At 42.9% G+C, this 15,266-nt stretch overlaps 2 protein-coding genes across 5 annotated transcripts in view; both read right to left on the reverse strand.

Annotated features, from left to right (window-relative positions):
• Positions 1-3,359, reverse strand: part of prr12b (proline rich 12b) — a 35,715-nt gene extending 32,356 nt beyond the window's left edge. Inside the window, exon 1 of the mRNA XM_064314449.1 lies at positions 2,339-3,359. Coding sequence (XP_064170519.1) covers positions 2,339-2,421 — 83 coding nt within the window. The 5' untranslated portion in view covers positions 2,422-3,359. The remainder of the gene's footprint in view (positions 1-2,338) is intronic.
• A 1,952-nt stretch (positions 3,360-5,311) lies between these two features.
• On the reverse strand, positions 5,312-12,339 carry prrg2 (proline rich Gla (G-carboxyglutamic acid) 2). Of its 4 annotated transcripts, none has more exons than XM_064314454.1 (7): positions 11,978-12,339; positions 10,876-10,969; positions 9,683-9,846; positions 9,261-9,294; positions 8,768-8,900; positions 6,570-6,724; positions 5,312-5,686 (listed from the first exon to the last, which is right to left on the reverse strand). In XM_064314454.1, exons 1-7 carry the CDS (start codon positions 11,978-11,980, stop codon positions 5,655-5,657), a joined length of 615 nt encoding a protein of 204 aa, XP_064170524.1. In that variant the 5' UTR covers positions 11,981-12,339; the 3' UTR covers positions 5,312-5,654. The 4 variants fall into 4 exon arrangements, with proteins under 4 accessions (XP_064170524.1, XP_064170522.1, XP_064170525.1 ...); XM_064314452.1 differs by having other exon boundaries at positions 5,312-5,703; positions 6,581-6,724; positions 11,978-12,325; XM_064314455.1 differs by having other exon boundaries at positions 5,312-5,703; positions 6,581-6,724; positions 12,241-12,264.
• Between the last annotated feature and the right edge of the window lie 2,927 nt (positions 12,340-15,266).

Genomic DNA, 15,266 nt, shown 5'->3' on the forward strand with positions numbered 1-15,266 from the left:
AAAGCAGCAAGTCACAATGATAGCACCACCCATTCCTGGGGCCACAATGTCTCACTGCAACCACATCCTTGTTCATATAACCCAAGCACATTTTATGTTTTTCAGCTGTTTACTGTATAAACTACAGTACTGGAGAACTGGAGTAAAATGCAGCTGAAATTCATATGTACTTACTATGTTTTTTTTAATATATATTCTTGATCCATAGTGAAATAAATAAATGCATTATTCCTGACTTCCCATTTTAATTCACCTGAATGTGGTCCTTCATGGATTATTTATAAGCTTTACACTTTTATAACAAGTTTATTCTGATTCGTATATTTTCTAATTCATTGGTCTCACAAATGATGTAAGCATTATATGAGCATCTTTTGGATTCATTAAATGAGGCTGATAACTAGGTTGATGTCACCATAAGAACAGACCCAGAACAATCTATATAAACAACTGGCATCAGTTATCTAAATATTTATGTCTGTGACCTTAAATTGTTCGGGATGCGGGGTTCCTGGCCGTGAGTACTGTCCCACTAATTTTGCATTAAACAGGGAGCTTTTCCTTTTTAAATATAATTCTAACAGGCTGACCGTCTACGTTAGTAAAATACAAATACAGTGAAATGTATGCTGGTTGTCACGGCGACTGATAACGTAGGCAGGACTGGCTATGGACTAAGTAGGCCGCGACCTGAAGCAGCCATTCACCACAACATAACTAGCTAGCTAACGGTAGCAACCTACATCAAGAAAAGCATAGCATCTCCATTTTAACGTTAACAGTTTTGTGCCTAGATCAGAGTTCCAGTTTGCAATATTAAAATATAAACGAGTGCATGTCATTAACATGTATTTTACCATTTGTACTCGCCTTTAGGAAGAAATAAAGCTCTACCCTACCACTGGCTAGCTAGCTACCTCCCTCTAGTTACCTATCCCTAATTGTACCCGGCATCCGGCTCGCGATACCTAACTGTCGCTTGAGTAGCATCTAGTTAGCAAGCTAGCTGGCTAACCAGTAAACTTTAAATAGACGAATTTTTACAGCCTTTTGAGAATAGGAAGTTAGCTACTAATTAGCATTAGCTAATGACACAAATCAGACAATTAACGTTAGGTAGCCTAGCTAGATTGCTGGTGTTCTCTGTGCTAGCTAGAAAATATATTTAGCAAATTTCTTGCCAGGTGCCATCACAAATATTGTAAAGACTGTAAAAAAAATGTATGTGTGCATGTGCAAAACTCAACTTGGCTACCGTTGGCTTTAAACAATTGCATCAAACATTAAACGTCTGCACAGAACTAGCTATTAGCTAACGTTAACTTTTTAACATCAATTAGCTAGTACGCGTGTGTTAGCCAACTAACGTCGTTGCATTAGTTGGACAGATATAACGTTGGGTATCCTATTAAGCTAGAAAATAACCATAATCGGCCATAATACATACAATGTCATGGGGCAATTTGAAATTCCTAAGGGCAAATTTTTAGCAGATTTCACTGGCATACTTGCCGTTCGATAGCTAGCTAATAGCCGGGGTTGTTTGCATGCTAATTAAAATATTTAACTAATGCGATTAATAAGTTTCATTAGCTAAGTGCTGCAAATTATGGCAGTGAATTCTAATGTAACGCTAATAATTGCACAAAATGAAAACACTCGTTTTACTTTCATTTCTACGGGGTAACGAAATCAAAAGGCTCGGTTTGCTCATAGCTAGGCACCTAGATAATATCATAATATTGCACCACCCTATAACAGAACACAGGCCATTCTATATTTGCCGAGATACAACCGATATAGCTCGCGATACAGCTTGCTGCTGTAACCAGCTATCTAAGTCGCTATCTACGGACATATGACTCGCTAATTAGTCGCAAACATTGGTTTGTCAACACATATCCCCACCTTCAGTAAAGGTGGCAATTGCTTTAAGTCTGCATGGAGGCAAACGTGGAACGTAACTGACAGCATGCTCCTGCAAACAAAAAACAGTTGATTTTTCTTTTTTGATGATACGATCGCTGCATCTTCCAACCCATCCCCCTCTTCTCGCCCCTCTCCCTCCTCTTATTCTGCCTCGGTCTACCTTCCATACCACACATTAACTCTCAATCGCATTCCTTGCATTTTCAAGATCCCCCCTTCCCTGATAATAACAATACTGGTGGCTATACCTGAATGACCCACGCAATATAACCGATGTATCAACTTGCACAAGGAGCACACACACATTGCACTCAGGCAATTTGCATGGGTATTGTTACAGCTTGCCACTGCCGTAAGCTATTTATGCATTGAATGCATGAAAGTGCCGTGCATGGATACAAATGCTTACCTTGCCTTCGCCGACCTCTCATAACTCCATCCCGTTCCTGCGCCCAAATCACCAAATCCTGTACCAGGATAATTTCTATCCATTAAAGAAAAAAACGAGGGATGAAGATGGAGAGATAGTGGGGGGAAGGGGAGGAAATATTCTAAATTATAACACACAGTTACTCCCCGTGTGTTTTCCTCTGTTCAGTGTCTATTTCTCCCGTTTCACAAGCAAGTCTTCAAGAATGGGAAACAGCATAGATGGGGAGAGAAATGGAGGGGAGGAGAAGGAGGAGGGGGAGATGGAGGATAGAGAGGGAAGGAGGGGGTTGAAGGGGAGGGGGGTCCACACCAACCACCACCAAAAAAATCCAGTTTCTTCCTTCCTTCCCCTCTCGCTCACGTATTTATTTCAATGCCTATTGTCCCTATTGCAGAGGAGGCAGTAGTTGTTCATCATTAGCGGCTATGTAGCCAGATAGCTATCATGCCTGTATGTGGAGAGCAATTACGCGTTGGAAACGTCTTTGTTTAAATTAACAAGCGTGCAGGTTGCAGCTAGCTCTTAGTCAGCTAACATTTGCTTTATTTCTGCATTATCTAGCTTTAATTCCCGAAAATGCGATTGCATCGTACATCCCATCACTTAGTTAAAGGTTGTAGCGATGCATCGAAATAAGGCTTGATTAGGTGTCTTCGCGTTCCTTTTCACTTCTCTTTCAAACAACACGATGAAGAGTCGCAGCGAATCTGGATACCGAGCCTTCGTGTTGGAGAGATATGGGCCTCGATTTGGGATATATTTTCAGTCATTTTGTTGTAAAGACGCCATTTTTGAAAGCGGGTTTCTTGCTTGTTCGTACAATCGCACTCCCTTTCTCTCAAACGCACACGTCTGTCTACTCGCTACCCCCCTTCTCTCTCCCTGTCACAGACGAATGAAACCCATTCCCAGAATACAGTTCAGATCCATTTTCAACAAAACGCGAGTGAGAAAGGGGGATGGGAATGGAGAATGAGTGAAAGTGAATGGTTTGCCGGGAGCACGCTTGTGTCCGGTAACTGATGGACAGGGATTCTAAATATTTGATCATTACTGAGCGTTGGACTCCCGAGCTATTGATTACCTATAATAACTATCGGAATGCACATCCGTGTTTTATACATTGTAATAAAAGCAGCGTTTGATGAACAGATCTCACCTACACATGCATCTATGTGAAATATATAATTTCCATTAAATGTTTAGCCCTCGGTTTCATTAATGGATCATTTCTGTCTAGCTGTAATAGGATGGAGTGACTTAACTGCTTCACCTCTCTATTGAGATACATTATTAGGCACAGGTGACGTGCGGACTTAAGGTGTTAAATGTCTAGCCTGGGGAAATAACCGAAAGGAAAACAGAAAGGACCTAATACACCCCACTTATGTTGTGAACAATGCCTTTCAGTGATAGGCATTAATGAGAAATTGACCCTCTATGTGGTCGTTTGGTATGCAGACGACGTCTCTGTAAACCATCCCGTAATAGCAGTGTTTACATGACGTTTGTGTAGCAGCGGAATCAGCCGCGCGTGTACGCGTCGCAAAGATGGAACACGATGTCTCGCTCGTGGTGCGAGGGGTCGCTCGTGACCTCCGCAGCCTATCATCGACGGACTGTTTTATAACGTGTTGCCCGGCTGTGAATTCAGACGGAGACCAACGGTACAGTTAGTCCAGCCTGCCAACATGCCAATATAGACAGCATCATCTCAGGTTGACGTATTCCGCGACCACAAGGAAGTCATGTAAACTTGTTTGCATAGACCACCCTGCATAGTAAGTTCGCACAACAGACTAATCGATGTGCAAGTATGATGGGACGAGCAGGGATGTTTTGTCGCTGCAGGACATGGAATGGAAAATTGATTGGATGATTTCTACACTGAAGAGGACATGGTTACTGCAATCTGACATTTTATATTCAGTGGGCCCTAAACTATTAAAGCAACCCGTGTAAACTCTACGATGTCCCCTACTCGGCGGGGTGTTGACACTCGTGCTATGTCGCAATCATGGTCTGAATATCACTGACGGACATTTATTCGTGCTAATGGCTTGCAAGGTTTTAACAACTGTATCCCGCCTAAACTACACAATAACCTGAAATAACAAGTCCAGCTTGGCATATAGCATTGATATAATGATTTTTTTTCTTAATAATTGGAACATGTCGTTTCCTGTGTTTTTCTGTGCTGCTATTCATCAGGCTAGACATGCAAAAGACTACATAACACACCACCAGGTCCTAAGTTCATTTCGAATTATTAGAGGATGCAGGGCTTTACGTAACAGGCAGTCACTTAACAATAGCCTATAACGGTATGTACAGGATGACGAGTTAATCACATTGAAATGGAAAACATGATTGGTGCAGACTGGTGATTCAGATGCCAACCGAGGCTTCGGTTTTTAACTACCTGTTGTGTTCTGCATAATTGCATAATACACCTTTATCAGCAAAATAAATACCAGTACTCTGGAATTTTTCACCCAGAAATCGGATGCATTTCAAAACATGGGTTTCTCAATTTATGCTCTTTGTAGTACAATATATTTAAGAAATACATTTTCACAATTTGATGACAAATTCCTCTGGCAGTTTGATTCATGTCATTATGCATCATCTCATATATGTTGTTTTATAATATTTTAATGGTAATTCAAATAATCCCCTATTATTTCAAGTCAATTATCTTTATTGTTTCAATACAGTTTTAAAGAGCAATTTCAATGTTTTGATGCCAGTATTTCTCTTGGAAAACCAAAAAATGCTAGTAGAGGAGACGGAGAGACTGGCTGACCTAAACCCTAAAACCTTTAGATAGAGATATTTGTGGGTTCTACTTTATGAATTAACCAACTGCCAATCACAGTTAAATACATTCTAGTAACAATTGAGTCTATTCACATTAAAGTGGACAACAGGAAAAAACCAGATACTGTATTAAAATGACAGTATTTTATTAAAGAGACATATAAATACACAGGTACACATTAAAAATAGGTTATATGAAGTTGAAAATGCACTCGATGTGTGAACTACAGTGGTGACTGAAGGCACTGTAAGCCATTTCCTGGAATAAACATGCTAGGTGAACAGGAGAGTAAACATGGAATGCTATGGTAACAACACTGCATGAATAAACTGACTGGTAACAGTGTGACAGTTCCGCGAGCACCACCTCCGTCCTTCCCCCCAGTTCTCCTCGTTTCGTCCAGTGATCCCATTTGTAGTTCCCGCCTCTTGATTCTTCTTCGTGTTTTGCTTTTTATTCTTCCTCTTCACCTCACTCCTCTTCAGCTGGGCTGGGTGGTTCTGGTTCTGTGGTCTCTTCCCTGCAGTGGGAAAAGACAGTGCCGACTCAAGTCAACCTTACCAGAATACAGTGAATACAATTAAATACTCCAGGAGAGAAGTGAACACTAAGTGAATTCTCCAGGAGAGTAGTGGACACTAGGTGAACAGGAGAGTATTGCAATAGGTGAACAGGAGAGTAGTGAACACTAGGTAAACGAGAGTGTAGTGAACACTAAGTTCACAGGAAAGTAATGAACACTAGGTGAACAGAAGAGTAGTGAAAACTAGGTGAACAGGGTTTCAGTGAACACTAGGTGAACAGGAGAGTAGTGAACACTAGGTGAACAGAAGAGTAGTGACCACTAGGTGAACAGGAGAGTAGAGAATACTAAGTGAACAGGAGAGTAGTGAACACTCGGCGAACAGAAGAGTAGTGAACACTCTGTGAACAGGAGTGTAGTGAACACCAGGTGAACAGGAGTGTAGTGAACACCAGGTGAACAGAAGAGTAGTGAACACTCGGTGAAGAGGAGAGTAGTGAACACCAGGTGAACAGGAGTGCAGTGAACACCAGGTGAACAGGAGTGCAGTGAACACCAGGTGAACAGGAGTGTAGTGAACACCAGGTGAACAGGAGTGCAGTGAACAGCAGGTGAAGAGGAGTGTAGTGAACACCAGGTGAACAGAAGAGTAGTGAACACTCGGTGAACAGGAGAGTAGTGAACACCAGGTGAACAGGAGTGTAGTGAACACCAGGTGAACAGAAGAGTAGTGAACACTCGGTGAACAGGAGAGTAGTAAACACCAGGTGAACAGGAGTGTAGTGAACACTAGGCGATTGCAGGAAGGCGCTGACAGCAGGGAGTAGTACACTCAGAGGGCGCTATACTCCTCCGGCACGGAGAGGACACAAACCCAGAGTAGGGGGGAGGGGGTGCGTCGTGCTGGCCGCTGCTGTGCAGGGCCTCATTGTAGGAGGGCAGTCCAGGCGCTCCTATCCCAGACAAGGGGATCGCCTCCGGGGGGGGCGGCATGTCCGCAGGAGTCCTCACAGGAACCCTGAGAGAGGCATTACACGTGTGCATTTTCCCAGGAGGAGGTTTCAGAGCTTTTTAGTCAACAAACACATTTGGCTGAAATTATGAAGTGCATTTGCAGTTCAAGGCTTGTGGGGTTTTTCAGTAAAGGGAACCTCTGCATGTGCATCAAAGAGAAGTATATAGGAATGAAACTAACTTCAACACACTGGGACTAAGTGTAAGTCTCTTTAACCCTTTGAAGAGTAGGTTTTTTTAGAATGTGTTTTTTTTTCTTCAAAATTCTAAATCAGGTGTTCTAGAACTCCATTGCTTTCAATCAACAGTAGTGATTTTTACATCAGCATTGGAATGTTCAGTTAAGAACATTCGAATCACAACTGATATCTTATGCTTTAAACGGTTAATATGCTTAAATTCATGCATAGTAATTATTTTAAAAAACCAATTTCTTTATTGCAGTTCCTCTTGAAGAGTGGCTCAAATGCCTATGCACATCTGCTGTTTAAGAAGGTGAAACTGGTTATGCTCTGGGTGTTGCATTAGTGCATAGGATGCACACATGCACTGGCTGACATTAAGCACAGTCACTACTGCACAGGCTGACATTTTGCACAGTCACGATACTACACAGGCGGACATTTAGCATAGTCACTATACTAAACAGTCTGTCATTAAGCACAGTCACTGTACAGCACAGGCGGTCAGTAAGCACAGTCACTGTACTGCACAGGCTGTCAGTAAGCACAGTCACTATACTGCACAGGCTGGCATTAAGCACACTCACAGCACTGCACAGGCTGTCATTAAGCACAGTTACTGTACTGCACAGGCTGGCATTAAGCACAGTCACAGCACTACACAGGCTGTCATTAAGCACAGTCAATATACTGCACAGGCTGGCATTAAGCACAGTCACTGTACTCCACAGGCTGGTATTAAGCACAGTCACTATACTGCAAAGGCTGTCATTAAACACAGTCACTGTACTGCACAGGCTGTCATTAAGCATAGTCACTATACTGCATAGGCTGGCATTAAGCACAATCACTGTGCTGCCCAGGCTGGCATTAACCCGAGTCACTATACTGCACAGGCTGTCATTAAGCACAGTCACAGCACTGCACAGGCTGTCATTAAGCACAGTCACTATACTGCACAGGCTGGCATTAATCACAGTCACTGTGCTGCACAGGCTGGCATTAACCACAGTCAATATACTGCACAGGCTGGCATTAACCACAGTCAATATACTGCACAGACTGGCATTAAGCAAGATGTACAGCTGACGTAAGCACAGTCATGCTCTGTGCGCATTAAGCACAGTCACAACACTGTACAGGCTGACATTAAGCACAGTCAGTGCTCTGTACAGGCTGTCTTTACGCACAGTCACTATACTACACAGGCTGACATTAAGCACAGGCAGTGCTCTGCACAGGCTGGCATTAAGCACTGTCACAGCACTTCACAGGCTGACATTAAGCACAGTCACAGCACCGCACAGGCTGTCATTAATCACAGTCACTATACTGCACCAGCTGGCATTAAGCAGTGTCACAGCACTGCACAGGCTGTCATTAAGCACAGTCACTATACTGCACGGGCTGACATTAAGCACAGTCAGTGCACTGTACAGGCTGACGGTAAGCACAGTCAGTGCTCTGTACAGGCTGAGATTAAGCACAGTCACAACACTGTACAGGCTGACATTAAGCACAGTCAGAGCACTGTACAGGCTGACATTAAGCACAGTCAGTGCTCTGTACAGGCTGACATTAAGCACAGTCACAGCACTGCACAGGCTGACATTAAGCACAGTCAGTGCTCTGTACAGGCTGACATTAAGCACAGTCACAGCACTGCACAGGCTGACATTAAGCACAATTACAGCACTGCACAGGCTGACATTAAGCACAGTCAGTGCTCTGTACAGGCTGACATTAAGCACAGTCACAGCACTGCACAGGCTGACATTAAGCACAGTCACAGCACTGCACAGGCTTCATTAAGCACAGTCACTGTGCTGGCAAACAGAAACATGAGCGCAGAGAGAGGTGCTGACCTGCGGCTTCCCGTCCCAGGCTTGGCTCGGGCCCTGTAGCAGTAGCAGCCCAGCACGGTGGCGAGAGCGGCGATCACCAGCAGGGCCAGGAGCCCCGCCACCAGGCCGGACACGTCCACATGCGGGGCAGACGCTGAAAGAGGGCGACGCAGCCGCGATTAACACCCTGCAGGAGCACACCGCTGCGCGCCAGAGAGGGGCGGACCGCATGTGTGCACTGCCCGCGTGTACCGCCGAACGGACAGTGAGCTTCACTGGATCTGCACGCATAACTGCGGACGGATCCACTCGCTTCCCTTTCCTTTATCATTCCCTTAAAATAGAAATGCTGAACACGCTCAGGAAAACACAGATACAATTACAGCATACAAGTAAACAAGTTAACTTGAGCATGGTGCGTACAGAATGAAATAAGCCTTCAATTATATAAACACTATTAATCATAAGATAACCTGATTAATACCAAGACCAAAGAGAAAAGCGGAATATTCACCTTGACTATCGACGTAAGTTTCCCAAAACTGCTTCTGAAATGAAAAAAAAAAAAAAAATTACAAGAATCAGATGGAGCTTAAATGTTGTTTGGAATTTCTCCCTCTGTTTCTGTAGTGTCCTTTACACCAATTTGGAATATGCACATCTCAATATTATTATTAATGGTAGTGGCCACTCTGTTGATGTGTATATTTTCACAGGCCCTATTTTTGTGTTAACCCCAGCTTTGTGACCAATTTTTCATTTACCTACCCTAATCCCACAATCCTCTGTCTGCCTACTGCCTGTGTAGGTCTCTCTCTCCCCTTATCTCCCCACCTCGCTGTCTTGCTCTCTCTCTGTCTCTCTCCCCCTCCCCCAACCCCCACCCTCCCTCTGTCTATCTCTCTCACTGTCACCCCCTCAGTGACTCTCTCTCACCGTTGTTGTGTCGTCCTCAAAGATTTCCCGTGCCTCTTCATAAGAGCACACCTCCTCTTTACATTCCCTCTCCAGGTTGCCAGGCACCACAAGCTCAAAGTCCCAGCTGTTGTAGAGGAGGGAGCGGGAGAGGAAGGAGACAGCAGCCTGTTCCTGGAGAAACACTGAGCACAGGACAGACTGAGAACGCTGGACATGGCCTGCATGAACACTCTAAATGCAGCATAGCAGCTTAACACTGGAGCAGACTAACACTTGGGCAGGCTAAAAGTTGAGCAGGCTAACTCTGGAGCAGTCTAGCACTGGGGCCAGCTAACAGGGGAGGAGGCTAACACTGGAGTATGCTAGCACTGGAGCAGGCTAGCACTGGGGTAGGCTAACACTGGTCAGGATAGCGCTGGGGCAGGCTAACAGTTGAGCAGGCTAACTCTGGAGCAGGCTAGCACTGGAGCCGCTAACAGTGGAGCAGGCTAACACTGGCGTATGCTAGCACTGGAGCAGGCTAACACTGGTCAGGTAACACTGGAGCAGGCTAACAGTGGAGCAGGCTAACACTGGAGCAAGCTAGCACTCGAGCAGGCTAACATTGGAGCAAGCTAGCACTGGAGCAGGCTAACACTGGTCAGGCTAACAGTGGAGCAGGCTAACACTGCAGCAGGCTAACAGTGGAGCATGCTAGCAGTGGAGCAGGCTAACACTGGAGCAAGCTAGCACTGGAGCAGGCGAACACTGGTCAGGCTAACACTGGAGCAAGCTAGCATTGGGGCAGGCTAACACTGGTCCGGCTAACACTGGAGCAGGCTAGCACTGCAGCAGGCTAACAGCGGAGGAGACTAAAACAGGTGCAGGCTAGCACTGGAGGGGGCTAGTATTGGAGCAGGCTAACACTGGGGCAGGATATTATTGAAGCAGGATAACACTGGCACAGGCTAACACTGTCACACAGTGCACACACAATATTCCAGAGGAGTAAACTATTTTAAAAGATACTGAATAACTGAGGGCTAATCCAATAACACTAAGAATACACAGTAATTACAACAGGGCATTCATCCCAGCAAGACTCATTTTCTAATTTACTGAGAAACCAGAAAATCAATTAGAGGGGTAGAAAGTCCTTGTTGAACACCCCAAGGCTGGCTATAGTCCATTTATTTTGTACTCGTGAATGACAAGAATTTATCTGACGTTACCTTCATCATTGTTGTGGATAACTCGTGCCTTGGATAGGTGCAGCAGTGTCAGCAAACCAACACAAAACTGTACACAAGCCAGCATTTTGAAAGCCTGTCAAATACAGGAGCACACCACAAATTACATATAGGATTCAAACAGTTAGGCACTGCAGTGATGATATCTGCAATTAAAATTAGTTGAACATTAGCTGTTTGTTAAACCAAGAAGATAAACATATCTGGTCGAAATAGAAGATAAACATATCTGGTCGATTGCACCAGACATAGCTAGGGGTTAAATTCTGAGCTCTTTCACGGCAAAAGTAACTAATATTCCACCATTCCTGGGTGTCTGGTAGTCCCCAGAAGTCCTGCCCGGGTCGTTGGAAGTTTTTTTTTTTTTTAGGTCGTTGGAAGTGGTGAGACAATTTTATGACTATCTGTCGTCATCTAGTGGCTAAAATGAAAACAATAGTTGGGAATAAAACGCGACGTACACGGAACGCAAATAAAATTAAGGCTTACTGCCGAATTCCTTGAAGGCAAAAGGGAGGTCTGGTGGTACTTGGTAGGGGAGTCCTCGGCACAATGATTAATTTGCTTATATTTCCACATTCCGTATGGAAAGCTTCGACACATCCTTAATTATTACAAATATGTATTGCACCAAATATCTGCACGTTTTAAATAGAACCATAATATACAGATATCAAACGAAGATGTCCCACGAGCGAAGTTAAGTGTGCCACTTTATCGGCACCGGTAGTGATTGTTGCGTAAAGTTGTTAAAAGTTTAGCATTATTTATGTGTAGGTACAGCAGTAGGTCCACGGTGAAGGCACGTTCATTCTTAGCCTTCTAAAGCCCACAGGTAACTACTGTACGTTTCATAGCCTGCTATGGGAGTCACCCGGGCAAGGGCGTCTGCCAAACAGGTACGCGTATTGTAACGAACTACAGATCCTACATTTCTAAAATAGGTACAACATGCGGAATAAATTAATCGCGTAAAATACACAAACATCAACGAATTGTACACAACGTAGCCTATTCGCGACGGAACAGTTAATGTAACTTCGCAAACATCAAATGCATCTACATTTAAGCGATGTCTTCTTACCATCCAGTCTTCCCTCCAGTTTCGATTTATCGTCAGACTTTTGAAGTGACAACAATTGCGTTCAGAAGTTTCTGATCGCTTCACCCTCCTCTCTTAATCTGCTCTTACTAATAGTTTACGTTGTTTACGTTTGTAAATTCATACTTTATACGTATGAACCGACAATACAGATTTCTGAATTTATTCACTTCGCCCCTTTTCACCTGGAAACGTAGCTACCTGATATATTAGAATTCAGATAGCTGTTTGACAACAAGTCATACCTGTTGAACAACATTCTTCTACCTACGTATGGTCGGTGAAAGAAAAACAAGCAAATGGGAAGTTCTTGAAAGCTGGCAAAATGTAGGCTAATGATTTACGTATCTGTCTCATTCGCCTCCCCTCGCCTCGAACCCTAACCCTAACCCTAACCCTAACCAAATCGACGAAATAAATAAAAGATTAAGCGTTCTGTGAGTAGGCTAGTTCGATAGAAAACGCCTCATAAATAATAGGAAAGTGGCTAAGTGACCGCGTATGAATCGACCCTAAATGCTTAAATAAGTTATTTTCAGTCATTCTCGCAATCAGGAATTAATCCAGTTAATACACAGTTGCCGTACTTATCTATATCTTTTCATAGCGTGCCAATGTAAGCTTAAACCGTAACATGAAATTTGAATAATAATTTTCGAAATTTTAATTATGCGTTCCATCTATGTGTTAAACTGGTAATGAAGCAAACGTTATTGGTAAGTAAAAGCTATACCGTGTCAACATAAAGAGCAGCACACCGATCCGTAAATATGGCATTTTGGCCTCCTACGCAAAACATTTAGTCCCAAAAATTCGTTGTGAGGGGCATTTCGTCGATTTGGTTACACTGGAACAGGGTGTAGTCGAAATATTGAGTGCTTCTGGTTAATCCCGTTTTTTTTTTTTTTTTTTTTTTACAAATTATGACTTGCACTTTAATAGCTTTTGATATTTAAAAGGTGTGACAGCACGTTCAGTCCTTCCGAAGGTTGTCCAAAAAATAAAAAAAATACCTATATTATTTTATATTTTATTATATTCAGATTGACTGACATATGGAGTAGATCGTATAAACCCATTGGCGTGTGACAGAGGAGCGTTTTGGTAAGTCTGAGAAACAGACAGTGCCTTTGACTACAGCTACAAACTAGGCTATTGAAAAGTAAAGCTGATCTACCTTGGTCACAATTCTGCCGATCAGCGTCTAAAACAAAACATTAATCCGCGGATACTGTCTTGGTAGCGAGGAGCAGCCTTACTAATTAAGGGTCATTACTGGTCTCCATCAATCGCTTTTTTGAGGTGAACTGCACGTGCAGTTGGCCTATATGGGGGCTGGTCAGTGGTTAACATAGCAACACGGCGCGATCGATAAGCTATTGATGAATCAAAGCTAGTACTTTCGGAAGAATATTAAGGAGGAAATAAATCATTCATTCAACTTGTGAAAAATAGAAAATAGTGCCAATCATAGTAAATTTAATTTCAGGTAATTTTTTAATTTATTTTAAATCTGCCATGCTTTGTAGTTTCAGGAATTAAGTCATTTTAGAAAGGGAAGATGCAAATATTCACAGTATCCTCAGTAATTAACGGAGAAAAGAGCACAGGCTGTTCAGTATGGAAGACAAAATAAAATAAAATAAATTACTATCAATAATAATCTCTTGATAATAACAAGGGAAAGTCGAGATGTAACAGTTTTTGGATTTTGCTCATTTAATATTTAGCTTAGCACTTTGCAATTTTACTTCTAAACAGCTTCGACGTTGTAGTAGGCCTAGCCGAAAAGGCTAACGCATGCAAGTAGTTCAGATAGTTAAATGGGGCCTCACTTTGGTGAGCAGGATCGTTTCATCTATATCTGGCACACCGGTGCTGTGTGAAGCTATTTCAGGCCGCGACTTGAAGGAGTTCGGTTTCGTACGAACTCCCCTTAAATAATTAGTGACTCCTGTTGCCACCAGATGGAGGAGTGAGTTTCTGAAATCGACACCCTTCGCGAGCGAGCGTATTTATATACTCACAAGAAGTCTTTGTACCGGATACTTGCTGCCTTCAAGTGACCGTGCGGTCGTCTACAGAAATAGTCTTTTTTTTAGAGTTAAAAAAAAATCTCTTTGCTGTAATGAAAGGCTCTGATTAGTTTTATGACTGGCTTACAATCAGGGGTTTTTAACCTTTTCTGCTCCTGGGGACCCATCCAGGGTTTTATATTTTAAAATATTTCATGATGCAAATAAAATATGCATCAGGTTTCCTTTTGCTAGTTTATTTTCCAGTAAAATACATAAATAATAGAGAGTAGGGGGGTATTTCACAAAGCAGGATTACTGAGTTAGCACAATAACTGTGCAGAGTAAAACCTGGAACAGCTTTTTACTTCAGTCCATATTCCAGATTTGGGAGGGTTCCGGGTTTTACTCAATGCAGTTATCCAGCTAACTCAATAATCCAGCTATGAGGAACAGGACCCAGGACCCAATAAGAGACATCTTTTTGGCTGGACCGCAACAGCGGGGCCAGCCCTTCAAATTCGAATGTCTGTGACTGACTGAGCGAGTGACTGAGTGAGTGATGAAGTTCACCGACACCATTGGTCGGCCAAGTTATGAAGTCACACCATTGGTCAGCCGGATCACGTATGTTAGGTCCAGCCATATACTAGGATTTAACCTGGTCTTGTTCTCCAGACTGGCTGTCATATGTAAAGACACAGCAGACGGACGATAGGCTACATTTAAGCTAAAATTGTTCTGATTGGTTCTGGGGAATCCTCTGGTCTGGACCAATCAGATGGAGGTGCATCTGTTACTTTGAGCTGTCAGCAGTCCCCTCACCATTCTCTCAAATAATGTATGCCCAGCCTGTCCAGAGGAAAGCCAGTTTAGACTGCTACATTACCTTTAAGAGGTTTGACAAACCCTATCCCAAACAACTCATCTTCATTTCATCAGTAATTCAGGTTAAGTGCCTTCATCAAGCGCACAACAGTATTTCCCCACCAAGGGTTTGATGTAATATTTCTGTATATGGGTTGACTGCACCACATGGTCTCCCCTGTATTTTATGGTTTGATGCATAAACTTGTTACTGTATGTCCAGTTAAATATGCTTAAATATGGATTATCATGCTATATTTGGATTTGGAACGAAAAGATCTGAGTGCTTGCTTTATATTATGCTTTTTTATTTGATTTCCTTTCTTTTGCTCTCAAATTTGATTAATTTACCTGCAAAGGAATTTATTTATACTCTTGTGCTTATATAT

The sequence above is a fragment of the Anguilla rostrata genome, chromosome 17 (assembly GCF_018555375.3).
Source record: "Anguilla rostrata isolate EN2019 chromosome 17, ASM1855537v3, whole genome shotgun sequence".
NCBI classification, from domain to species: domain Eukaryota; kingdom Metazoa; phylum Chordata; class Actinopteri; order Anguilliformes; family Anguillidae; genus Anguilla; species Anguilla rostrata.

Excerpts from the sequence above, each read along its gene's own strand:
- prrg2 (XM_064314452.1), bottom strand. Across the intron at positions 9,295-9,682 it reads TTGAGGACGACACAACAACG|AAGCAGTTTTGGGAAACTTA; the intron begins GTGAGAGAGAGT and ends TTTTCATTTCAG. Across the intron at positions 5,704-6,580 it reads CCCCCTCCCCCCTACTCTGG|GGAAGAGACCACAGAACCAG; the intron begins GTTTGTGTCCTC and ends TTCCCACTGCAG.